Here is a 23308-nt window from a genome sequence, read left to right on the forward strand (position 1 = left end):
TAGCCGCTTATTCTTACAAGCTGCATCATCGGCCAGGGAAAGAAGTGGGGCATGCAGACGCGTTGAGCAGATGCCCACTGCCGGGGGCCATCGAAGACCCCACGCCGGGGACACCTATCCTGCTTATTGACTCCTTGGACTCTGGCCCAGTCACGTCTAAGGAAGTGGCTCGGGCATCATACCGGGACATTGTGTTAAGGACTGTACTCGGTTGGGTACAAAGAGGCTGGCCCGCTGCGCCGGGCGAACGTTTTAAGGAGTTTGTTAAAAAAAAGGATGAGCTCTCGGCTCAAGGGGGGTGCCTGTTATGGGGTGATCGGGTGGTAATCCCTGAGAAATTGAGGGGAAAGGTACTGGACCTCCTCCACGAGGGCCACCCAGGGATCGTCCGAATGAAGGGGCTAGCAAGAAGCTATGTGTGGTGGCCACTCATGGATTCAGAGATTGCTGAGAGGGTAGGGAAATGCCAGGCTTGCCAAGAGTCCAGACCCCTACCTCCAACGGCCCCAGTCAGGGAATGGGAAAAACCCCAAGGGCCCTGGTCCAGAATACACATTGATTTCGCTGGCCCTTTCCACGGCCAAACTTTTCTAGTGGTTGTTGACGCATTCTCCAAATGGATGGAGATCGTACTCATGAGATCCACTACGGCCGAGGCAGTAATAGCAGCCCTGCGCCACTTATTCGCAACCCACGGGTTGCCTGACACTCTGGTGTCCGACAACGGGCCGCAATTCACGGCGGCCCAATTCGAAGAATACTTGGCAGAGGAGGGCATCCGACATGCCCTCTCTGCGCCTTTCCACCCTGCGTCGAATGGCCTTGCAGAGCGTTCCGTCCGGAGCGCTAAGGAGGCACTGTCCAGGCTCAAGCCAGGTGACTGGCAAACAAAGATAGACTTTTTCCTAACGGTTCAGCACAGGACCCCAAGCACGGCTACCGGGAAAAGCCCAGCCGAATTACTAATGGGACGCAAACTCCGGTGCCCACTTGACCGATTGAATCCCCATTACACACCAGAGGGTTACAAGGGGGAACTAGAAAAAACAAGGGAACTGAGCATAGGTGACCAGGTGTGGGCCCGAAACTATGGGGACGGCCCTAGTTGGTTCGCAGGACAAATAATAAAGATAACCGGCCCAAAATCGTACGTGGTAGAGCTACCCGACAACCGAGTGTGGAGGCGCCACATAGATCAGATAAGGAAACGCATAACTGATCAAACCGAACCAAATGAAACAAATCATGACCAATGCCAATTTGAATTCACAGCTGACAATGACCCGGGGGAGGCGCAAGACTTAGCTGAGGTCCCAGAGTTCCAGCGACGCCATCAGGTTCGAGGAAACAGCAGGAAAATTTCAAAGTAATCCAAGGCCGGATGGCCAAGAAAAAGAGTCTGCCAATAATCCGGGGCCCGTTGGCCCAGAGAAAGAGCTGGGAGGAGAAAACAGCCCCTCCGACCAGCTCAAAACACCACCCAGAACTGAACCGCGCAGGTCAGAAAGAACTAGGAGACGCCCAGGTTATTTGCGTGACTACGTCGAAAAATAACATGTAAATAAATATGTAAATAGAGACAAAGTGTTTTCTGGGAGGGGAGGAGTGTTATGTATTCATGTTTGTACCTTTAAATATTTGAGCGGGAAATCAGCACGTTGCTGATTGGACGAAGCCTCCAGTAGAACTGTATAAAAGGAGAGGTTTTTCTCCCAGCCGGTTGCTGGGTTCACCCTATATTAAAGAGCTGTTGTCACTACCCTGGTCTCCAGCCTCGTTACTTCCCGAACTTAACAGTTACTTTTCACACTTCTAGGTTATCTGATATTATTCATTTACTTATCGAATGTGTATGGCCGCCCATCTCCCGTAAAGTGACACTGCCTGGTGTGCAATAAAAACCAGAGATTAAAACATTCAATAAAACCGGTTAAACAATAAACTTGGATAAAAACAAATTAATGCAAGATCACAGGAGAAATATTATTTTATTGATTATATTTTTATTTCACCTTTATTACTTTATCAATAACTCAAGGCAGTGAACATGCCTAATACCTCTTATCCTCTATTTTCCCCACAACTCCTCCTCAGAGTTGGGCTAAAAGAGAGAGAGACTGGCCCAAAGTTACCCAGCTGGCTTTCACAGCTACAGTAGTGGCCAAAATTGTGGAAACCTTTTGGGAAAAGTGTATTTTTGAGGTTTGATGGCTAATAACACCACCTTTTTTTGGTGGGGGGGTTCAAGATAATCATATTCCACTGCTGGAATGGCCTGGGAATAGCCCTGACCTTAACCCAATTGAAAATCTATGGCGCCAACTAAAGAAACTTGTTAGTCAGAATCAACCCAGTAATAAAACTCCGTTAATAGAAGCAATCATTCTATCTTGGTTTCACATTAGAACAACTGCAAAACTAAAAGACTTGATTCACTCCATGGGAAGATGTTGTAAGGCCATAACTGATGCTAAAGTTACCCAACTTAGTTACCCAATTAAGTATTAACTGACACGGTGATCATTTTTGTATATCTCGTTTTTTCTACGTGTTTCACTTTTCTTCTTTATACTGTAACTGCTATTTAAATAGCAAATCCTTCATAAGGGTTATTGCATTACATTCTTGATTAAATTATCTTTCCATTGATATATAATTTTATGGTACTACTCCAAAAAAAAGTGGTGTTATTATTAGTGGTTTTAGAAAATATACTTTTCCCAAAAGGTTTCCACAATTTTGGCCACCACTGTAAAGTGGAATTAGAATTCACTCCTGGTTTCTGGGCCAGCATTGTAACCATTACATTAATCAGTTTGGCTCTCAAACCAAACTGGCATTATATATAATATAGCAAGCATACAAGGTCCCTCTCATTAGGTAATACCCTAATTTTCTTGGGGAAAAATATGTATATATTTAAGATATGGAATGATGGACTGAATGTGTACACCAACTCTCAATCAGATATCTCAAGTTTTTTGGGCAGAGACCTTGCTGCATAGGAGTCACTTAAGACTACTGTCCTCAACACTGAAAAACATCTCTACTTCAACCCAGGGGGGAACAAAACCAGTGAAGGTAACTGTGGTTGACAAAACGTAATGTGCAATCATCATCTTAACTTTTGTCTCTCTCACACACACACTCATGCAAACATCACAACCAATGAAGCAGAATTCAGTGATGAAAAGAATGCTAACAGAAAGGGAACCACATTTCTTTTTGTAAAGGTTCCATCTTTCCATGAGCCGCAGTGGTTAGAATGCAGTACTGCCGGCTACTTCTGCTGGCTGCTGGCTGCTGGCTGCTGGCTGCCTGCAATTTGGCAGTTCAAATCTCACCAGACTCCAGATTGACTCAACCTTCCCTCCTTCCGAGGTCTGTAAAATGAGAATTCGGATTGTTGGGGGAACTGCTTAGAGAGGGCTGTAAAGCGCCACCAAGTGGTATATAAATCTATATGCTATTGCTATTGCTATCTTTATTTATTTATTTATTTTGTCACAACAATATATGTAGGTATCATACAAAAAGATTATATAGTATATAAACACATATATGAGTAAATATAAGGAGGTATAAGCATATATATATATATATATATATATATATGTGTGTGTGTGTGTGTGTGTGTGTGTGTGTATATATATATGTATGTGTATATATATATATATATATATATATATATATATATATATATATATATAGGTCTTTGGTTGTTCGGGTTTTCTCCCGTGTAAAATTGGAAGTGTCTTGGCGACGTTTCGACGAAGTCTCATTCGTCATCTTCAGGCTTCAGCTTCGTGCTTCTGGGAGCAATGTGTGATTGCAGCTGTTTCTTCCTTTTTAACTGCTAGTGGGGGTTTGAACTGATTGGGTGGGAGCTTGGCTGTGCTCTGATTGGATGTGGGTTTTTTTGTGCTCTGATTGGCTGGGGGTGTGTCCTGTTTGGGTGGGGGCTTGGTTGTGCTCAAATTAGTCTGAGTTGCAGGGGGATCTAAGCTGGTGAGCTGCACTGCTGCTGTTTGGCTTCGTGTTCGTGGTCGTGCTACATCTTCGTAGTGGGTGTCAGTCTGCTGCATGTATGGATTGGAGGGGTTTGAAATGGCTAATGTTGCAGCTGCGGTCTGGCTTCTGGTCCTTGGTCGTGCTTCCTGATCAGTGTGGGTTTGGGTGTGCTTCTGGGTGGATGTGTGGTGGTGACATCCTGTGGACCTCGTGAGTGTGGGTCTGGTGTCATTCCTCGTGTTAGGGACACGTTTGTCAATAAGGGCAGGTTTCCAAATGGCTGGTAGGCGGAGGTATCATCTCGTTTGTTCATGCTGTGTGGGCGTTTTCTATCTCGATGGCTTCTCTGATTATTCTGTTGTTAAAGTGTTCAGTTTTGGCGATAGTTCTGGTCTTTTAAAGTCAATATCGTGTCCTGTGACTTTAAAGTGTTGGACCAGGAAGAAGTTGGTTCCTCTTTTTGAATGAGTTCTTGTGTTCTTCAATGCGTGCACTTATTCTTCTGTTGGTTTGTCCAATGTATGTGGTGGGGCAGGCGGTGCATGGATTTCATATACTCCTTGATTTTCTAACTCAATTTTGTCTTTGGGGTTTCTTAGGATGGTGGATATTTTTGGTTTGTGCAGAATGCTGTCTTGATGTTATGTTTGTGGAGGATCTTGCTGATTCTGTCTGTGGTGCCTTTTATATATGGGAGGAGGGCTGTGCCATTTTCTTGCTCTCTGTCTTGGGTTTTAGTGGGGGGTTCTTTTTGGATTAGTTTGGTAATCTTATTTCTCTGGAATCCATTGGATGTTAGTACGTTTGTGAGAGTGTGTAGTTCGGTTTTTAGGTGTTGTTCGTCAGCTAAGCATTTTGTTCTAGAGATGAGTGTCTTGGCTACGGAGTTGATCTGTGCTGGGTGGTGGTGTGAGAGTGCATGCAGATAGCGGTTTGTGTGTGTTTTCTTCTGGTAGATGGTGTGTCCTAGGCAGCCATTGGGTTTCTTGTAGACTAAGACATCTAGGAAGGGAAGTTGGTTGTTAACTTCTGTTTCCATGGTGAACTGTATTTTGGGGTGTAGGCTATTGAGGTGTGTGAGGAAGTTTTCAAGTTTTTCTTTCCCGTGTGGCCAGATTATGAAGGTGTCGTCACGTATCTGAGCCAGAGTTTGGGTTTGTGATCAGATTTTTCTAGTGCTTGGGTTTCAAAGTGTTCCATGTAGAGGTTGGCAATGACAGGTGAGAGGGTGATCCCATGGGTGCGCCTTCTATTTGTTTGTATTTTTGTCCGTTATAGATGAAGTATGTGTTGGATAGGCAGTGGTTGGTCAGATCTAGTATGTGCTTGGGGGTTATATTTGTTTTGGATAGCTGTCAAGGCTTCTTTGATTGGCACTTGGGTGAAGAGGATATGACATCAAAGCTCACGAGTAGGTCGCTGGGCTGTAAGTTTTGTTTCTTTATGATCTCTATGAACTGGAATGAGTTTTTACGTGTGAGGCGATGGATTCTGCATAGGGCTGTAGTTGTTTGGCGAGAAATTTGGCTAGGTTTTGTAGAGGTGAGCCTATGGAGCTGACTATGGGTCTGAGTGGGGGTTCCTTCTTTGTGTATCTTGGGAGGCCGTAGAGCTTAGGGCATCTGGATGATTTCTCTCTGGGAATGATTCTTTGTTGGATTTCTTCGCTGATGGGGAGGCTTTTATTTTGGATCTAGTGGTTTTTCTAGGTAGGTGGTGGGGTCTGTTTTAGGGGCTTGTATGCAGGGTCTTGGAGTAGGTTGGTTAATTTGGTTTGGTAGTCAGATGTGTTCATAACCACCGTGGCGTTGCCCTTGTCTGCTGGTAGGATTATTATGCTGGTATCTTTTTCAGGTTAAGTAGTGCTGTCTGTTCCTCTTTGGGTAAGTTGCTTTTGGGTGGCTTGCTGCTGCAGAGGATGTTGGTGATTTGAGTCTGATTTTGTTAGCGTCATCGGGTTGATTTTGGTCAGGCTGGTTTCAACTCCGCATATAATGGTCTCAGTGGGGATGTATTTGGGAGTGACTGCAAAGTTGAATCCTTTGGAAAGGACATCGGTTTCAGCTTTGGTGAGGATCCTATCTGAGATGTTATGCACTGTTTGTTTCATGTGTTGCTGTGAGGGTGGAGGGGTTTGTTTCTGGCGTTCTTGTAGTCTTGAGTTTGTTGGTGTGCGTGTCTGTCTTGAGGGTGGTCTGTGTTTGACTCTCAGGCGGCAAGTTGTTTGGATTTGTCCCAAAGTGCAGGGTGCATCTTGTTGCTGAGTTTGAGGTGAAGTGTGAGGAGATCTTTGTTGATTTGATCTAGGAGGAATCTTTTGTGTGAAGTTCATTTCTGATTAAGGCCAATTCTGTTCTTTTTAGGATGCGTTTGGTGGCTGCAGAGTTGGAGTGGAATTTCAATTGGAAGCATTTGGGGATTAAATTTTCATCGCGGCAGTTTCGTAGGAATGCGAGGTCACATAAAATGGAAGCTCTTTGGACTTCTAGTTTTTCATAGGTCCTGGTCAGATGGTGGATTTCCTCCCCGTAGAGGTGCAATATTTGTTTTCTGAGGTTTTCACGGGTGTTTGTATATAGGTCTTTGGTTGTTCGGGTTTTCTCCCGTGTAAAATTGGAAGTGTCTTGGCGACGTTTCGACGAAGTCTCATTCGTCATCTTCAGGCTTCAGCTTCGTGCTTCTGGGAGCAATGTGTGATTGCAGCTGTTTCTTCCTTTTTAACTGCTAGTGGGGGTTTGAACTGATTGGGTGGGAGCTTGGCTGTGCTCTGATTGGATGTGGGTTTTTTTGTGCTCTGATTGGCTGGGGGTGTGTCCTGTTTGGGTGGGGGCTTGGTTGTGCTCAAATTAGTCTGAGTTGCAGGGGGATCTAAGCTGGTGAGCTGCACTGCTGCTGTTTGGCAGGATGTCACCACCACACATCCACCCAGAAAGCACACCCAAACCCACACTGATCAGGAAGCACGACCAAGGACCAGAAGCCAGACCGCAGCTGCAACATTAGCCATTTCAAACCCCTCCAATCCATACATGCAGCAGACTGACACCCACTACGAAGATGTAGCACGACCACGAACACGAAGCCAAACAGCAGCAGTGCAGCTCACCAGCTTAGATCCCCCTGCAACTCAGACTAATTTGAGCACAACCAAGCCCCCACCCAAACAGGACACACCCCAGCCAATCAGAGCACAAAAACCCACATCCAATCAGAGCACAGCCAAGCTCCCACCCAATCAGTTCAAACACCCGTGAAAACCTCAGAAAACAAATATATATATATATATATATATGTATGTATGTATGTGTATATATATATATATATATATATATATATATGAGAAGAAGAAAAGAAAAACAATAGGACAGGAATGGTAGGCACGTTTGTGCGCTTATGCACACCCCTTATGGACCTCTTAGGAATGGGGTGAGGTCAATAGTAGAAAGTTTTTGGTTAAAGCTTTTAGGATTATGAGAAGAGACCACAGAGTCAGATAAAGTATTCCAAGCATTGATGATTCTGTTACAGAAGTCATATTTTCTACAATCTAGATTAAAGCAGTTGACATTAAGTTTAAATCTATTGGTTGCTCTAGTGTTATTGCAATTAAAGCTGAAGTAGTCTTTAACAGGAAGGACATTACAATAGATGATTCTGTGAGTTAAACTTAGGTCTTGTCGAAGGCGACGGAGTTCCAAGTTTTCTAAGCCTAGGATTTCAAGTCTGGTGGGATAAGGTATTTTATAAAATACCTTATCTTAAAACATTATCTTAAAACATATCTATTCTTTCGTGCAGGACTGGCTTAATAGGGTTTTTAAACATGGATTTTATTGGGGTTTATTTTATATTTTGTATTGTATTTTAAATTTAGGCTTTATTGAATAAGTTTTTTAAATAGTGTTTTTATTGTAATATATTGTATTATTTTATCTGCCTGTTCACCGCCCTGAGTCCTTCGGGAGAAGGGCGGTATAAAAATTAAATTGTTATTATTATTGTTGTTGTTGTTGTTGTTATTGTTGTTGTTGTTGTTTTCAGAGGAATGGATACAGAGATGGGCTCAACAGTTCCCCATAATAGACCAAAAAGTGTCCAAAAGATATGATCACAAGAAGCCCATGTATTTTATGATTCTCCTACTACAATAGGATGTGTAAGGGGTTGCGAAATTGAGGGGCCTGCCATACCAATACATCAACTTGGCAAAAAGTTACATCTGAACTTTTTGTGGAAGTCCTTCCAGCTTATGACTGTAACTTTGTTGCTTGTATCCTTACGATTTATACTGATATTGTTTCCTGATTGCTTAATTGTAGCCTATGACTATCATTAAGTGTTTACCTTGATGAAAGTATCTTTTCTTTTATGTACACTGAGAGCGTATGCACCAAGATAAATTCCTTGTGTGTCCAATCACATTTGGCTAATAAAATTCTATTCTATTCTGAACTTGCAAAATCGAATGCAATCCCTTGAAATGTGGCATCAGAACAGAATTGCATTTGCCTAGCAATCCCCATCTTAGAATGTGGCAGGCTCTCCTAAAGTCCTCGTTATGCGAGAGCTTTCTCTCCTGAATCAGCCACCTGGGAATGCACTCTGCACTCCCCCCGAGGCACTTTCAAGACGGTCCTACTACTTCTTCCACAAGCTGTTCCTTACCCGAAGCAGCCCCGATTAAATATCTTTGACGCAAATAAAGCCGTGCGTATGCACACACAGGCACGGGAAGGCGGAGATCGCTGCTCCACATTAAAATACATTACGGCAAAAGCAGTCCAAGAGGCAGACTCTTCGCTCGCAAACGCTGCCCCCCTTCCCCGCCCGCTACTTTCTCTCCATCCTTCCGTCGCCAGAGCAGGCGGCCGCCGCCTCGTCCCTTTTTCTCTCTGCAAAAGCGGCTCATTACCTGAAAGATATTGACAAACTGGAAGCGCGGAGGAACGGAAGGGAGGAAGGAGCTACAAAAATGATGGAAGAGGCTGGTGGGAATGAGTTACGAAAGCAGATCATGAGAGTTAAATAGAAGTAGAGGTTGATTGCGCGATGATTGAAGGCTGGAGCGCGGTTGCAAAGAGGGCCCAGCTGGCAGAAACCGGATGAGGAGAACAAAGAGAAGCTTTGCCCTTCAGAAACAGGATTGGGGCGTGGGAGTGGGAGGAAAGAGAGAGAGAATAGATGGACCCCGTTTCTAAAATAACAGGTGCCACGCTCAGGCCTGGCTGGGATCTTACGTGTTAGGTAAGGGACCTGCACCCTAAAGTGCAAACATTGCTAGATATTGATATCTGAACATAGATCTTTTTGACCTTTGTATTTTATTGGGTTCCACTAACCTAGTTGAGGGGACGCGGTGGTGGCTCAGTGGCTAAGATGCTGAGCTTGTCGATCAAAAAGTCGGCAGTTCAGCGGTTCGAATCCCTAGTGCCACGTAACGGGGTGAGCCGCCGTTACTTGTCCCAGCTTGTGCCAACCTAGCAGATCGAAAGCATGTAAAAAATGCAAGTAGAAAAATAGGCACCACCTTTGGTGGGAAGGTAACAGCGTTCTGTGCACCTTTGGCGTTTAGTCGTGCCGGCTACATGACCATGGAGATGTCTTCGGACAGCGCTGGCTCTTTGGCTTTGAAACGGAGATGAGCACCGCCCCCTTGAGTCGGGAACGACTAGCACATATGTGTGAGGGGAACCTTTACCTTTACCTTAACCTAATTGAAATGTTAATTTATATTGCTAGTCCATGTGTGATATGCCATATATTAAATAAATAAATGAAACCCCAAGCTAGAGCACCTGGAGCATTCTATAAGTTGCTGAACTACAATTCCCAGCAGCTCCAACTAGCATAGTTATAGCAGTAATGAAGGATGCTGGAAGGTGTCCAGAGCAAGTTTCCCCACCCCTGTTAATAAACCCCTCTGGGAGTCAGCCCCACTGAATTCTGTGGAACTTGTTGAGAAGGATTTGCACCATCTCGGTTTTTATAACCTACGCATTTTAATTAAAAACAACAAAAACAAACAAGTGCAGGTGAGCTGTGTTTCCTTCATGTAGAGTTAATTTAACCATGATTTCTTGAATTAACCCCTGCTTTTCAGTTTGCACAACCCTTGACCTGGGTTTATCCAATGTTCCAGGTTAAAATAGGATTGGCTCACTTGTGCTTCATGGGCCAGTCTGGTGCAGCGGTTATAGATAACTGGCTAGGAATGGAGAGACTGAATTCAAATCCTGCCTTGGGGACAGAAGCCATCTGGCCAGTTACCCTCTCAACCCTAGAAAGAAGGCAAGGGACACTTCTGAAAATGTTGGCATGAAAACTGCAGGGACTTCTGCAGTTGCCAGGAATCAAGATTAGTTTGAAAAATAATACTTTAAAAAACTGTAGTTCAGACATCATGTACACATATAGACTAAAGGTTGCATCATCAGGAAATTTCCCAATGTGACAAGCTGCGATGTGACAATTTCAGGACCTGAATTCTGCTTGATCCAAAACAGTTTTAAAGCCAGTTATCTGTTGCCAATCCTACCTGTGACATATAGCTTGACTCATACATACCAGGTGCTAGGCCAAAGTGTAGCTGCTTTCTAACTTAACATGCTGTGTGTGACTAGCCCCTGTGGTTTGTAAACCAATCGTGTATGGCTTTGCATACTGTGTGAAGCCAAGGGTAGTTCATTCAGCACACTACTGCTAAACAACCTACAGCTTCCAGGTCATGTGAAACAACCAATCATGCTTTCTTGGACTGACTTGTCCAAGTATCAAATGCATCCAGGAACAGTTTGTCTCAACAGCCTGACCTAAGTATTGGCAAGGAGATAGCATTCTCTTCCCTAAACACACAAAACAGACATCGTCTCTCCTAAAATGCTGCTACAGAGCTTGTCTTTTTTTTTTTTTAACCACTCCAGCACAACAAACTAGTAATAGTAGATCTTTGCTTAGCATCCTTCTTCTGAAAGATGTTGGTCCACTTCAGCATGTAGTTCAGACAGGCAGGAATCTTGATTGTCCAATATGAGAGACGGCAACATGAGGTCATAGTTTGATTAGCAAAGTTGGCCTTCGGAGCTGGTGATGAATGTCAGAAGGCAACCTGAATGACATCAGGCCTTAAGAGAACTGTAGCCTATTAGCAAAACCAGAATCCTACCTGTAAAAATCTCTGCTGGACTCTGGGGAAGAATAGAATAGAATAGAATAGAATAGAATAGAATAGAATAGAATAGAATAGAATAGAATAGAATAGAATTTTTTATTGGCCAAGTGTGATTGGACACACAAGGAATTTGTCTTGGTGCATATGCTCTCAGCGTACATAAAAGAAAAGATACGTTCATCAAGAATTCTAAGGTACAACACTTAATAATAGTCATAGGGAACAAATAAGCAATCAGGAAACTTTTTTTTTTTTTGCATTTATATCCCGCCCTTCTCCGAAGACTCAGGGCGGCTTTATACTATGTTAGCAATAGTCTTCATTCTATTTGTATATTTATATACAAAGTCAACTTATTGCCCCCAGCAATCTGGGTCCTCATTTTACCTACCTTATAAAGAATGGAGGGCTGAGTCAACCTTGGGCCTGGTGGGACTAGAACCTGCAGTAATTGCAGGCAGCTGCTGTTAATAACAGACTGCATCAATATAGATCGTAACGATACAAGCAAGAAAGTTACAGTCATACAGTCGTAAGTGGAAGGAGATGGGTGATGGGAACAATGTGATTAATAGTAGTGCAGAAAGGGTGACTTGAAGACAAACAGACAGAAAAGTGCACTTCACAGTTGGTTGGGAATTGGCAGCCTGGAGGGCTACACAGATCTCCTATGTAGGTTTGCTTTGGAAAGGCTTTGATGCTGTTTTAAAGACTGGCGTTACCTGTCTTAATCATGTTCTTCTGCTCTTGTTCAGCTTCTGATTTGTCACCACGTATTACAAGAGTCCCAGAATGCTTCTGTCCTGTCTCTTCAAATGGAAACTGATTCTGAAAGTACGCTCCCAACTTGGTCTCTGTCTCTCTCTCTCCCTGAATTATAAGGACGCCTAACAATTCTCACAAGCCTTGGAGATTTTCTCAGGCTATCAGACTCTGTTCCATCTCCAGACTTCCCAGCATAGCAGAGTTTGCCAGCATGGCGGGTGCTGGCAGGGCAGCTAAGCAATCAATCCCTGGCGGAGTGTAATTAACATAAAACAGAAGCAATTAATGGATTGCATTCCTAGTCCATTAAACCTGCAATGGATTTGGAGTTCCCCGATCTGACATTTAGTACCTTTTAGCCAGTTAAATACCAATTGCTTATTAAAAACTGCTCACTGATGTTTAGTGCTTTCTGCAATGAATAGCTGGCAAGGAGAGGCAAGTGGGCACCATCTACTCAGACAGACTGGGAACGTGCCAACCTGAAGCATTTTGTTCCGTGCTCAGTGTAATGTACTTTGTTTTTAGAGCAGAGACTTAAGAAAGAAGGTACGCTTTTCTCCTGGTTGAGGGGAAATGTTTGGGAATAAAGCAGTGGTGAAATCCAAATTTTTTTACTACCGGTTCTGTGGGCGTGGCTTGGTGGGCGTGGTGTGGCTTGGTGGGCATGGCAGGAGAAGGACACTGCAAAATCTCCATTCCCACCCCATTCCTGGGGGAAGGATATTGTAAAATCTCCATTCCCACCCTACTCGGGGGCCAGCCAGAGGTGGTATTTGCCAGTTCTCCAGACTACTCAAAATTTCCTCGGCCAGTTCTCCAGAACCTTCTGGATTTCACTCCTGGAATAAAGAATCTTTTTGGTTATATTGACCTTGTGTTTAGTTTCTGAAGTCAACTAGGTGGCAGCACCTATTTGGCCTTTGCTGATCCCCCAAAACTCAGCAGAGTCAGATTTATCCTCAGGTGGGAAATTCATCTGAAAGTCCCAGGATTAAGTTAAGGTTGGTCTTGTGAAATGTATACAGATCTCTGGAAAGGATTGAACAGAGCAAAAAGGAAAGGGGCTTTGAAGGATAATTTAGCAATCCTTCCTCTGAATGCTCCCTTAGCTAGAACAGGGTTCTCCAAATTTGGCAACTTTAAAACTTATGGACTTCAACTCCCACCCAGCATGGCTGCCTGAGGAATTCTGGGATTTGAAGTCCATAAGTGGCCAAAGTGGCCAAGTTTGGGGACCTGATCTAGAATACTCACGACCGCTGGATGCCCTCACAACGTCACTGCATATCCTTATCAAATAAGTATAGTTTGAAGGAAGGAAAAAAACCACCCCTTCTCTGGTATATCCAATGGCCCTATTTCTATTCTTGATAAACTACTGGCCTTATTTTTGTTCCTACTCTGACTCTACTGGAAAAAGGGAACTTTTTTTTAAAAGAATCTCTCCTACACCGCTGTAAAGGTACTCTTCCTTCTATCTTCTATCAATTCTCATCTCTGAGAGTGCTGAATGAGTCCCAAGAAATCATATGCATAGGGAGCTTACTTAAAATTATATTACACATTACACATTACTGAGTTGGAAAATAGCCATAATAGTCCTGTTGTTAGGAAAACTGCACAACTGCAGAAGCTCAGTGAAGGGAAATACTGCGGGGGAAGAGACATTTGTGACTTTCCAGATGTAGCTGGATTATTTATCTTTACTCATACCCTACCTTATTTTTATGACCAACTCCAAAACATATTTAACATTCTTTCCTTCTCCTATTATCCCTACAACAACAACCTTGTGAGGTGGGTTGGGTGGAGAGGGAGGTACTGGCTCAAAATCACCCAGCTGGCTTTTTGCCTAAGGCGGCACTAGAACTCCCAATTCTCCTGCTTACTAGCCTGGTGTCTTAACCACTGTACCAAACCGTTTCCATCACCTTTGGCAGCTGACTAATCTGGCTTGCACTGATGAAAGGAAAATCCACATGGCCACTGACTCTTCTCCCTGTTTTGAGCACAGGAGTTTGTGCTCCTGAGATTTGCAAGCTGGGGGATGGGGGGGGGGCGTAATCTTAAAAATGCCATCATTTTAAAGAGATGTTAGATTGGGATGTTCCAGATTGACATTTACATACTGTAGATACGTGTTTCATAGTTTTCCCATTTTTACTGCTGCATCATCGTGCTTAATGGTGGAGGTAATGAGGATGGGTGCTCCATAATTCCTCTAAGCTAACTTTCTACCATTGTTAAGAAGATGCTTACAAGCCTCTGGAGTGACATAAGCAAGAAGAGTCTCTTCAGAAGTTATCTCTAATTCATCAAGCCCACTAAGTGTAGACTTTGAGTTAATGAGCCAGCAGGAGGATTTGTGGGCAAAACTCCAAAGTCCTATTTTCAAAGTATTAGCATAGCAACCACATTTGCTATGCTGAAAGCACACACACACACACACACACACACACACACACAGAGGGGGGGGGATATGATCCCGAGATCTTGCTCACTTAAAATAAATAGATAAACCAAAAACCACAGCTTTCAGCCTTGTCTTTGCCCAACTTAATTGTTGGCAACTGTCTGGCAGAACCCCAAACCATCTAATTTAGTATGAAAGAGGCCAGGGCAATGGGCCAGGGAGAGATAGAGAAGAAATGCCACTGGACTGCAAAAGAAGCTTCCCTCTTCTCACTTATAATGCACATTGGCAAAGTCACATTCAACCTATAAAGGTAGAAAATGTCACACAGACGTTTGCCAGAACTTGTGTGTATTGGGGTGGGGGAGAGACCCTGATTTGGAGCCCATGGGCACTACAGTCTTGATGTACAGGTAGTCCATGACTTACAACCTATAGTTTAACGATCATCCAAAGTTAAACACTACAACTGGTCCTCTCACCGTTGCAGCATCCTCATGTCAGGTCATCAAAGCTCGGGGACTTGACAGCTGGTTTATCAGAGTGTGCACAGTGTGATTGCTATTTTGAGACAACCCAGGAGCAAAATACAGTACACAGAGGTTTTTCAAACAGTAGTTTATCTACAAGTTAGATATGTATACATACACATGCTAAGCAAAGCCAATCAATCAATCAATCTTCAACTATAACAGGAAGCATACACAGAGAGATAATACACGGAGAACTACAATGGAGATAGAACATGAGGAGAGAGAGTGATACAAGAGGAGAGAGGGACGCCCTCTAATGGCCTCTTTTATATAGGCAGCTTCTTAAAGGGCAATAACCCTGCTGACTCATCCTCAAAAGGCTGGTCAGCTTTAAATCATCATTACCCTGACATGGTTTATGACAGTTGCAGCATCCCAGGTTATGAGATCGCCATTTGCAACCTTCTGACAAGTAAAGTTCAATGGGAGAAGCTGGACTCACATGATTCATTCACCTGTTGCCTTCCAAATGTTTTGGGTTATACTCAGTGTGTCCAAGTATTACGGGAATGGTGAAGTCTAATATAACTTGAGCTTTGAGTGTGAACAACAATGATGTACAATTGCTATGATTCACCTGGAAAGCCTGAGCAGATGCTGCATAAACTATATCAACAAAAGAAATGATAATGCAGCTGAATGTGCCATGTTAGCAATACATTTTTTTATTTTCAGTTCTTTAGAACTTAAAGCTAAAACAGTCATTGAGATAATTTTGTGTATAGATATATAATTTGGGGGAGTTTGGAGGCATCTGAGCTGTGGTGGTGCAGTGGTTAGAATGCAGTACTGCAGGCTAACTCTGTTCACATTGCCAGGAGTTCGATTCCCTCAATCCTGACTAGCTCGAGGTTAACTCAGCCTTCCATCCTTCCAAGGTGGGTAAAATGAGGAGCCAGATTGTTGGGGGCAATAGGTTGATTCTGTAAACCACTTAGAGAGGTCTGTAAAACACTGTGAAGTAGTACATAAGTGCTATTGCTATCTTGCTGCAGCTGGTTCTTTTAACACATTGGTTCTCAATCTTTATAGTGCTGCGACCCCTTTAATGCAATTCCCCATGATGTGGCGACCCCAACCGTAAAATTATTTTCGTTTTGAATTTATCGCGCCTGAAGCCGTATTGGCTAGCGATCTGAACTGCTTGTGATTGCCTTGAGGACGGAGGCATTAAACCGGAGACTCCTCCCCTATTAAGTTTATCGTGCCTGAAGCCAGATTAGGCTAGCAATTGGGAGTGATTGCAGCTGGCTTGAGAGGGAGACATCAGAGCAAAGATTTCTCTCTTTTTTAATTCATCGCACCTGAAGCCGAATTCGGCTAGCGATTTGAAGAGCCTGCAGCTGGCTTGTGGAGTCAACCATTGGAGCACAATTCTTCGACTCGCAAGTATACTTCCCATATTTCCGATGGTCTTAGGCGACCCCTGGCAAATCGTCATTCGACCCCCAACGGGGTCCCGGCCCACAGGTTGAGAACCGCTATTTTAACAGAACAAAATAACAGAATAACAGAGTTGGAAGGGACCTTGGAGGACTTCTACTCCAACCTCCTGCTCAGGCAGGAAACCCTACACCAGTCCAGACAAATGGCTATCAAATCACTTCTTAAAAATCTCCAGAGTTGGAGCACCCACAACTTCTGGAGGCAAGCCATTCCACAGATTAATCAAGTTTAAGAAGTAACAGCAAAACAGTAAATGTAAGATCCTTATTTACTCGTTCTAATGTTTTGTAGTGTATTTTATTCAATGTCTGTAAGCCGCCTAGAATGGCCTCTGGCCATTTAGGTAACATACAAGTTTGATAAATAAAGAAACAACTAGAAAAACACATTGCTAAAATAATACCGCCAGTAAAGTAAATAAGGAAGGCTTGAAAAAGCCAAAGGAATAATGCTACAAAATCTCAAGACACATTCACACCTCCGTATTTGACGTTTGACTTCGTCAGCACCCAGCAAAAAATGCAAACATGCTCAGAGGAGGCCCATTGGCTCAAACAGCAAGCATGTTTTTTTGTTCCATGTTGGGAACAAACTGTCCAACTCCGAATGACTTGTATGTTCTACCACAGAGAATAATGGGAACGCTAGAAAGCTCTCCCACATCTTGCACACCCCAAATTCAGCTCAAAGACTGATTTTTACAAAATGCTATTAAACAGACCTTCCAAAGAAAGATGTTTTAGAGTTTGCACCGTTTTCCAAAAAGAGTTCTTTTCTGAGCCTTGCCTAAATACATTTCAGATGTTGATGGGGCCGAAGGGAATCTCTCTCCCAAAAACTTTCAAAATCCTGGCAGGAAGTAGACAAGTTCTCCTATTCTGGCAACTGGCCTAAAAGGATAAAATGGTTGTACCCAGCCATAAAAAACTGCCGGGGGGGTGCAATTAGACGAGCAATAGCCAGGAAAGATGGACTGATCTCTTGCCATACACCAAGTAAAACAAACGTGTAATACGCATTCAGCTGTGAGTGGAAATGCCTATTAAATACTCTATCTGACGCTCATATAGCCTTCTCCTGCTTTCATCCATAAAATATACGCATATTATTTGAGGAAGCTGGAGTTTCGCTGGGCTCCTGCTGAGAAACAGCATCTTTTCCTTTCTCTCTCTTATTAGGTTGGCAACATAAGAGGAGGGAAAACGGCTTTAAGCAGCTCATGACATTTCCTCATGACTCAGGAAATTTGATAATCTACACATGGGGAGCGCAACCATCTACACTGCACATATCGGCTTTGCCCTTGAGCATCTCTGCAGCAGAGCATGCTGCTCCAGTGTGGGGCACATGATCTGCACCCGTGAAACAAGTTGATATCGTCATCAATGAAGCAGCACACTTAGTGTCAGGTTGCCTGAAACCTACACCAATTGAGGAAATATAGCCTCTCCCTGGCACTGCCCCACCTAAGACCAGGAGAGAAGTAGCAGCAGATGCCGAGAGAACTAAGCAAGAGAATGGTTCTGGACATCCTCTGAACGGACATATGCCCCAAGCCCGCTGACTCGAATCTAGGAACAGCTTTAAGTGCAAGAACAAACATTCTTGAGAGTACACAAGAACAAAATCCAATTAAAAGATGGAGGAAGGATATCATTGACCTAGGAATAACATTAAAGGAGGATATGGCTGAAGGATCTGACCTCCCTTATGCTACTTGGATGACCTGAATAGGTTGAGAGTTGGAGTGCCTAAATGTAAAACCAATATGCTTGAGTGGAGGCTCTTAAAGGATAACAACATGCTATATGAATGTGGAAAGAGACAGTCTGGCCCATCTGCTGGTATGTCTGCTATTACCAGAAACATCTACTAATGATGACTTATTTTTGGCCTATGACAAAGCCAAGAATATGGCTTCATTCTGTCAGTTTAAAGTTTGATCCAGTTGCTAATTTTGCCAGTACTGTGCTGACTTTCCACTTGTTCAAAAATTCAAAAAAATTTTTCACATCTTATTCGTTCATTCATTCATTCATTCATTCATATATATTAATCACACTGAGCTTGTCAATCGAAAGGTTGCCAGTTCAGTGGTTTGAATCCCTAGTGCTGTGTAACGAGGTGAGCTCCCTTGACTTGTCCCAGCTTCTGCCAACCTAGCAATTCGAAAGCATGTAAAAAATGCAAGTAGAAAAATAGGAACCACCTTTGGTGGGAAGGTAACAGCGTTCTGTGCGCCTTCGGCATTTAGTCAGGCCAGCCACATGATCACGGAGACATCTTTGGACAGCGCTGGCTCTTCGGCTTTGAAACGGAGATGAGCACCGCCCCCTAGAGTCAGGAACGACTAGCACATATGTGCAAGGGGAACCTTTACCTTTAGATTATATTCTACCACCACAGTCCTAAATACTCTTGGCAGGTCACAATTAAGAATAACATGATCACAAATAATAAAAATACAATACATACAGACCCCAAAACTTCAACCCCCAAACACCCCTCAACTCAGTTTTCAATTAGTTTTGAAGGCACAGAACTCCTGTAACAAACAGATCTGCTCTGTAACGGTTCAAAGTGCAATATGCGTCTTTCCTCTCAGCTCCATTTTGCTTTCATAACAACCTGTGAGTAAGATTAAGGAAAATGGTGGCACCTGACCTCCAAACCTCTCAATGATCATATTTCTACCAGTGACCGGTTTGCTGGGATAGCCAGTTTAATACTGTATAGGGCTTGTTTTACTCACATTGCTACTGTGGCTTTTACATGCTCCTCTCCACTGTCTTTGCCACTGTCTCTAATAATCTTTCACAAATAGTACAAAATAAGATAATTGAGCAGGATACTATTTGCACATTGAAATGATTAACCTTCCCCCTTTCTCCCCAACCCATCCCCATAGTCTAAACCAGAAGTGGGGAAGTATGGCCCTTTTATGACTTGTGGAACTCCCAGAATTCCTGAGACAGCCATGTTGGGTTTTCATGCCTATGCCAGGACCAGAATTCAAAATCCCCTGGTTTCTAGGCCACCACCTTAACCACGGTATCAAATTACCTCTCCGGTTGTAATTATTTTAAAATATCTAACTCTAAAAATAATTTTCACTTGTAAAAATCGATCGATATTAACTGTATTAGAGACAAAGACGACATGTTTTAAAATATTCATTTGACTGTGTGAACCCCATGAAAGGGTCTTGTGGATCTCCCCAAGGGAAACTCAGAATACACTTTGAGAACCACTGCTGTAGGCCGGGGGTTGTTCCCCACCCCAGTGACGGAAACTGGGTCAAAGCTCCATCCACGGGATACAGGGAGCATACCAGGGGTGAAATCCAATTTTTTTTACTACCAGTTCTGTGGGCGTGGCTTGGTGGGAGTGGCAGGGGAAGGATACTGCAAAATCTCCATTCCCTCCCCACTCCAGGGGAAGGATACTGCAAAATTCCCATTTCCTCCCCACTCTGGGGCCAGCCAGAGGTGGCATTTGCCAGTTCTCCAAAGTGCTCAAAATTTCCGCTACCGGTTCTCCAGAACCTGCTGGATTTCACCCCTGGAGTATACGAAACCATGCCCGCCCCAGTCTGCAGAAAAACGTCTCTCCAGGGAATCGGTCCCTGGTGCCCAAAAGGTTGGGGGCTATTGCTCTAGGCTGTCCCACATGAAAACCTAGAAGCTGTGTCTGAGGATAGCTCAGATCTGTAGAACAATCCTACTTTCAATAGTTAAAGAAGTGCAGGGGAGAATAAGTTAATCAGCAGCCAGGAATGGCAGGATATGGGAAACATAAGCAGAGGATAAAAGCCTTTCTGGAAATATATATATATTTATTTCTATGAGATGTCTGATGTGTGGGGGAGAGACTGCAAGTGGAACCATTCCACATTCCAGCATCACGGTTGCTAGTTAAGCTCCTGAACTGCAACTGGTCAAGCCGTTGGCCATCTCTCTGTCCCTCCAATATACTGTAGGTTAAAGAGTAAAGTGCTGTCTGGCAAAAGAGATTTTCTCCCATTATCTGCAGTTCCCCTTTTAACTGTAAATGCCAGCGACCTTTTGCATGGAAAACGAGCATTCTGCTGATGAGATCTGGTTCTTCCCTGTTTTGCAATGTTCACTAGATAGAGCGGTGTCTGCATATGAAATCATTTTGCCTGAAACCAACTCTCAATGTGGAGACGCTAAAGTGCCATCTGGTTTTTGGGCATCTCTGCACTCAGCAAAATGAATGCCCTTCTTGATACTAATAAATATCCTTTGATGAATATCCCCAGTGTTAACTAATATATATATTAATTATATTTTTTATTTTTTAACAAAACAAAACAAAAGCAACAGGACATAACAAACACTAACATAAAACATATATTCCTTCTTTACATCAGCTTCGTTTCGGTATTCCTCTATTATTTACATTTTTTCCCTTCTCGTTTCTTTTAATTATACTTATCTTTTGTGTCCCATTATCCCTTATTTCTGTATATATTCCTATCATTATAACAATTCATTTTCTTTCACGCACTTCCCTTTTTTGTATGTGTATATGTGACCCTTTCCCCTTTTTCATCATTTACCATTTCTAATTTCTATCCAATTATACAATTTATTCCATACTACATAATATTCCATATCTTCCTTTTCTTTTATCTCCTTTGTTAATTTATTCATCTCAGCACAGTCTAGGATTTTCCTTATCACTCTAATAAATATATTTTATTCTACTGGGATTGGGGAGGGTCGTGTTGCTTGTATTGCCTGAACGCACTTGGCAACAAATTTATGGAGGGGAGCTGCAGGCCTGGCCTTGAGGTATTCTACTTCCACATTATTTTCAGACCAGGTCAGGATCAGGGTTGGGTTTTTGGTGTGTGTGGTTTTTTTTTTACAATGTATGCCTTGTGGATTTGGAATTTGTTCTTTTGCCAGGAATTGAGGTATCTGATGCTTGTAGAGTCAGAACCTACAGACCTTGGTGTCTGAAGAGAGACAAGGCAGGCAGGCCCGAAAGAGCAAGGAGAGGCACCAGTGGAACATTGAGGCTTCCTGAATTGGACTACAGAAGTTCTGCAATGCAGTTTTCTGCGTCATTTAAGCAAGCCTGCCAGTATATTCCAGGCTTGTATTCTCAGATAAGGCAAGCAAGACATTCAGAATGAAAAGGTCAGTGTCAGCCTCCAGAGAAGCAATGCTCTTCCTTCTTTTTTTCTTTTTGCAGCTGCAAAGGAATCTATTTTCCTTATCTTTAAAGATAAGATAAAAGGAGCTGCAAAGAAAATCCTGAAAATGAATGGTGATGGGATCACAGCAAAGCGCATCCAGTGGAATGCTGAATAGGGCTGGGACTCCCTTCAGCTTTTTCATCAGGATTCTTGCATTTGGTGGGCCTCACCCGTGTAAAGCAGTGTTTTTTTCAAACTTGGCAACTTGAAAGATGTGTGGACTTCAATTTCCGGAAATTGAAGTCCACACATCTTTCAAGTTGCCAGGTTTGAAAAACAGTTGCTTTAAATTGAGAAACGAATTTGTGTGTCCCACCTCCATGAAGGGAATTCATGATTACGTTGAAGTTAAGACAGAACTTGCGCCATGGCTCCCACCCTGATAGCATTCAAGAGAGGCTTAAACACCTATCTAGGGATAGACTGGATGAAGTCTCCTCTGGATATTCTTGACATATAGTAAGTTGCGTCCCTTTTGGTGTTGGTTGCCCTAATTTTACATCTGGTTTATTTCCATTAGTGTATTTTTATTTACCTTTTTGGTGTGCTTTATTTTGTTCTGTTTGGATTGAAAGTCGCCTAGTTTGGAGTTGGGCAGTGCCGGAATCGAATTGTATCAAATCAATCAAGAAGCTGGACTTTTATCTATGCATCTAATAAAATGATGCTCGTATTTTAGAACTTTATAAAATAGAATATTTCCAGTGGGGAAGAAATAATGAAACAATCCAATTTAAAACCATTTTAGTTAACAGGAAGGATGAGCTTATTTTGTTTGGCATAATTCCCAGAATCTGGATTTAATTTTTGAAACAGCCATTGTAATTTTATTCTGAATTTATAGCAGCAACTATAGACAATCCTGACTTTGCCATCAACTTGCGCAGGCAGAGAGGAACAAGTTCTGACAATGCTGCTGCTTTGCACAAATTTTGTGAAATTTTCCAAACTCGGTCAGGGTATTTCATGGCAAGCTGGCTGCCACCTTGTCCTCACAGAGCAGAAGTATCGATGGTGGTTCTGCTTTTGCTTGGACAAGACACACACCTACACAAAATTGCTCACAATTCTCTGGAGGGGCCACCACAGAAGTTGGCAATCTCTTCCTTCACCGATGAAGAGTGATGCCATCAGAGTAGGACCCCAACATGTCCACTTGTCCAGGGCCTAACTCAATAGAGAGGTCCCCAAATCAAGTAGCAGCAAGAGAAATGTATAAGATTTGTGTAAGAGCTATAAGGGAAATGTATAAGAGCTATAATTTCAGGGGGGAAATTTACAGGGGGGAAAAAAGGATATAAATAGATAAGTTAATTATACCTTTTTAAAAACTTTTCTCTGATTACTGTTTTGAGCATGTATGCTACTCAGAGTGAATCATGACCGGAGCAACATCTAACCCCAATAAATAATAACAGTGGTCCTAGTTAAAATCCTGAGTAATTATTGTGTTATTTATTAAATTTATGTCCTGCCTTTTGCTCAGAATAGGGCTGCCTTGTTCTCATTTTCCCTCACAAACAACAACTCCGGCTACTATGAAGTATGCCGTTGTGGGTTTCATTTTTTTTTACTACTGGCTCTGTAGGCGTGGCTTGGTAGGCGTGGCAGGGGAAGGATACTGCAAAATCCCCATTTCCTCCCAATCAGCTGGGACTTGGGAGGCAGAGAATAGATGGGGGCGGGGCAAGTCAGAATTTTTACTAACGGTTCTCCAAACTACTCAAAATTTTTGCTACCGG

The 23308-nt window shown here is 43.0% G+C and overlaps 1 protein-coding gene across 1 annotated transcript in view; it reads left to right on the forward strand.

Annotated features, from left to right (window-relative positions):
- The first annotated feature begins 255 nt into the window (after positions 1 to 255).
- LOC131190600 (uncharacterized protein K02A2.6-like) overlaps positions 256 to 23308 on the forward strand; it is a 35384-nt gene continuing 12331 nt past the window's right edge. Inside the window, exon 1 of the mRNA XM_058167940.1 lies at positions 256 to 1320. Coding sequence (XP_058023923.1) covers positions 393 to 1320 — 928 coding nt within the window. The 5' untranslated portion in view covers positions 256 to 392. The remainder of the gene's footprint in view (positions 1321 to 23308) is intronic.

Source organism: Ahaetulla prasina, chromosome 2 (genome assembly GCF_028640845.1).
Source record: "Ahaetulla prasina isolate Xishuangbanna chromosome 2, ASM2864084v1, whole genome shotgun sequence".
Lineage (NCBI taxonomy): Eukaryota > Metazoa > Chordata > Lepidosauria > Squamata > Colubridae > Ahaetulla > Ahaetulla prasina.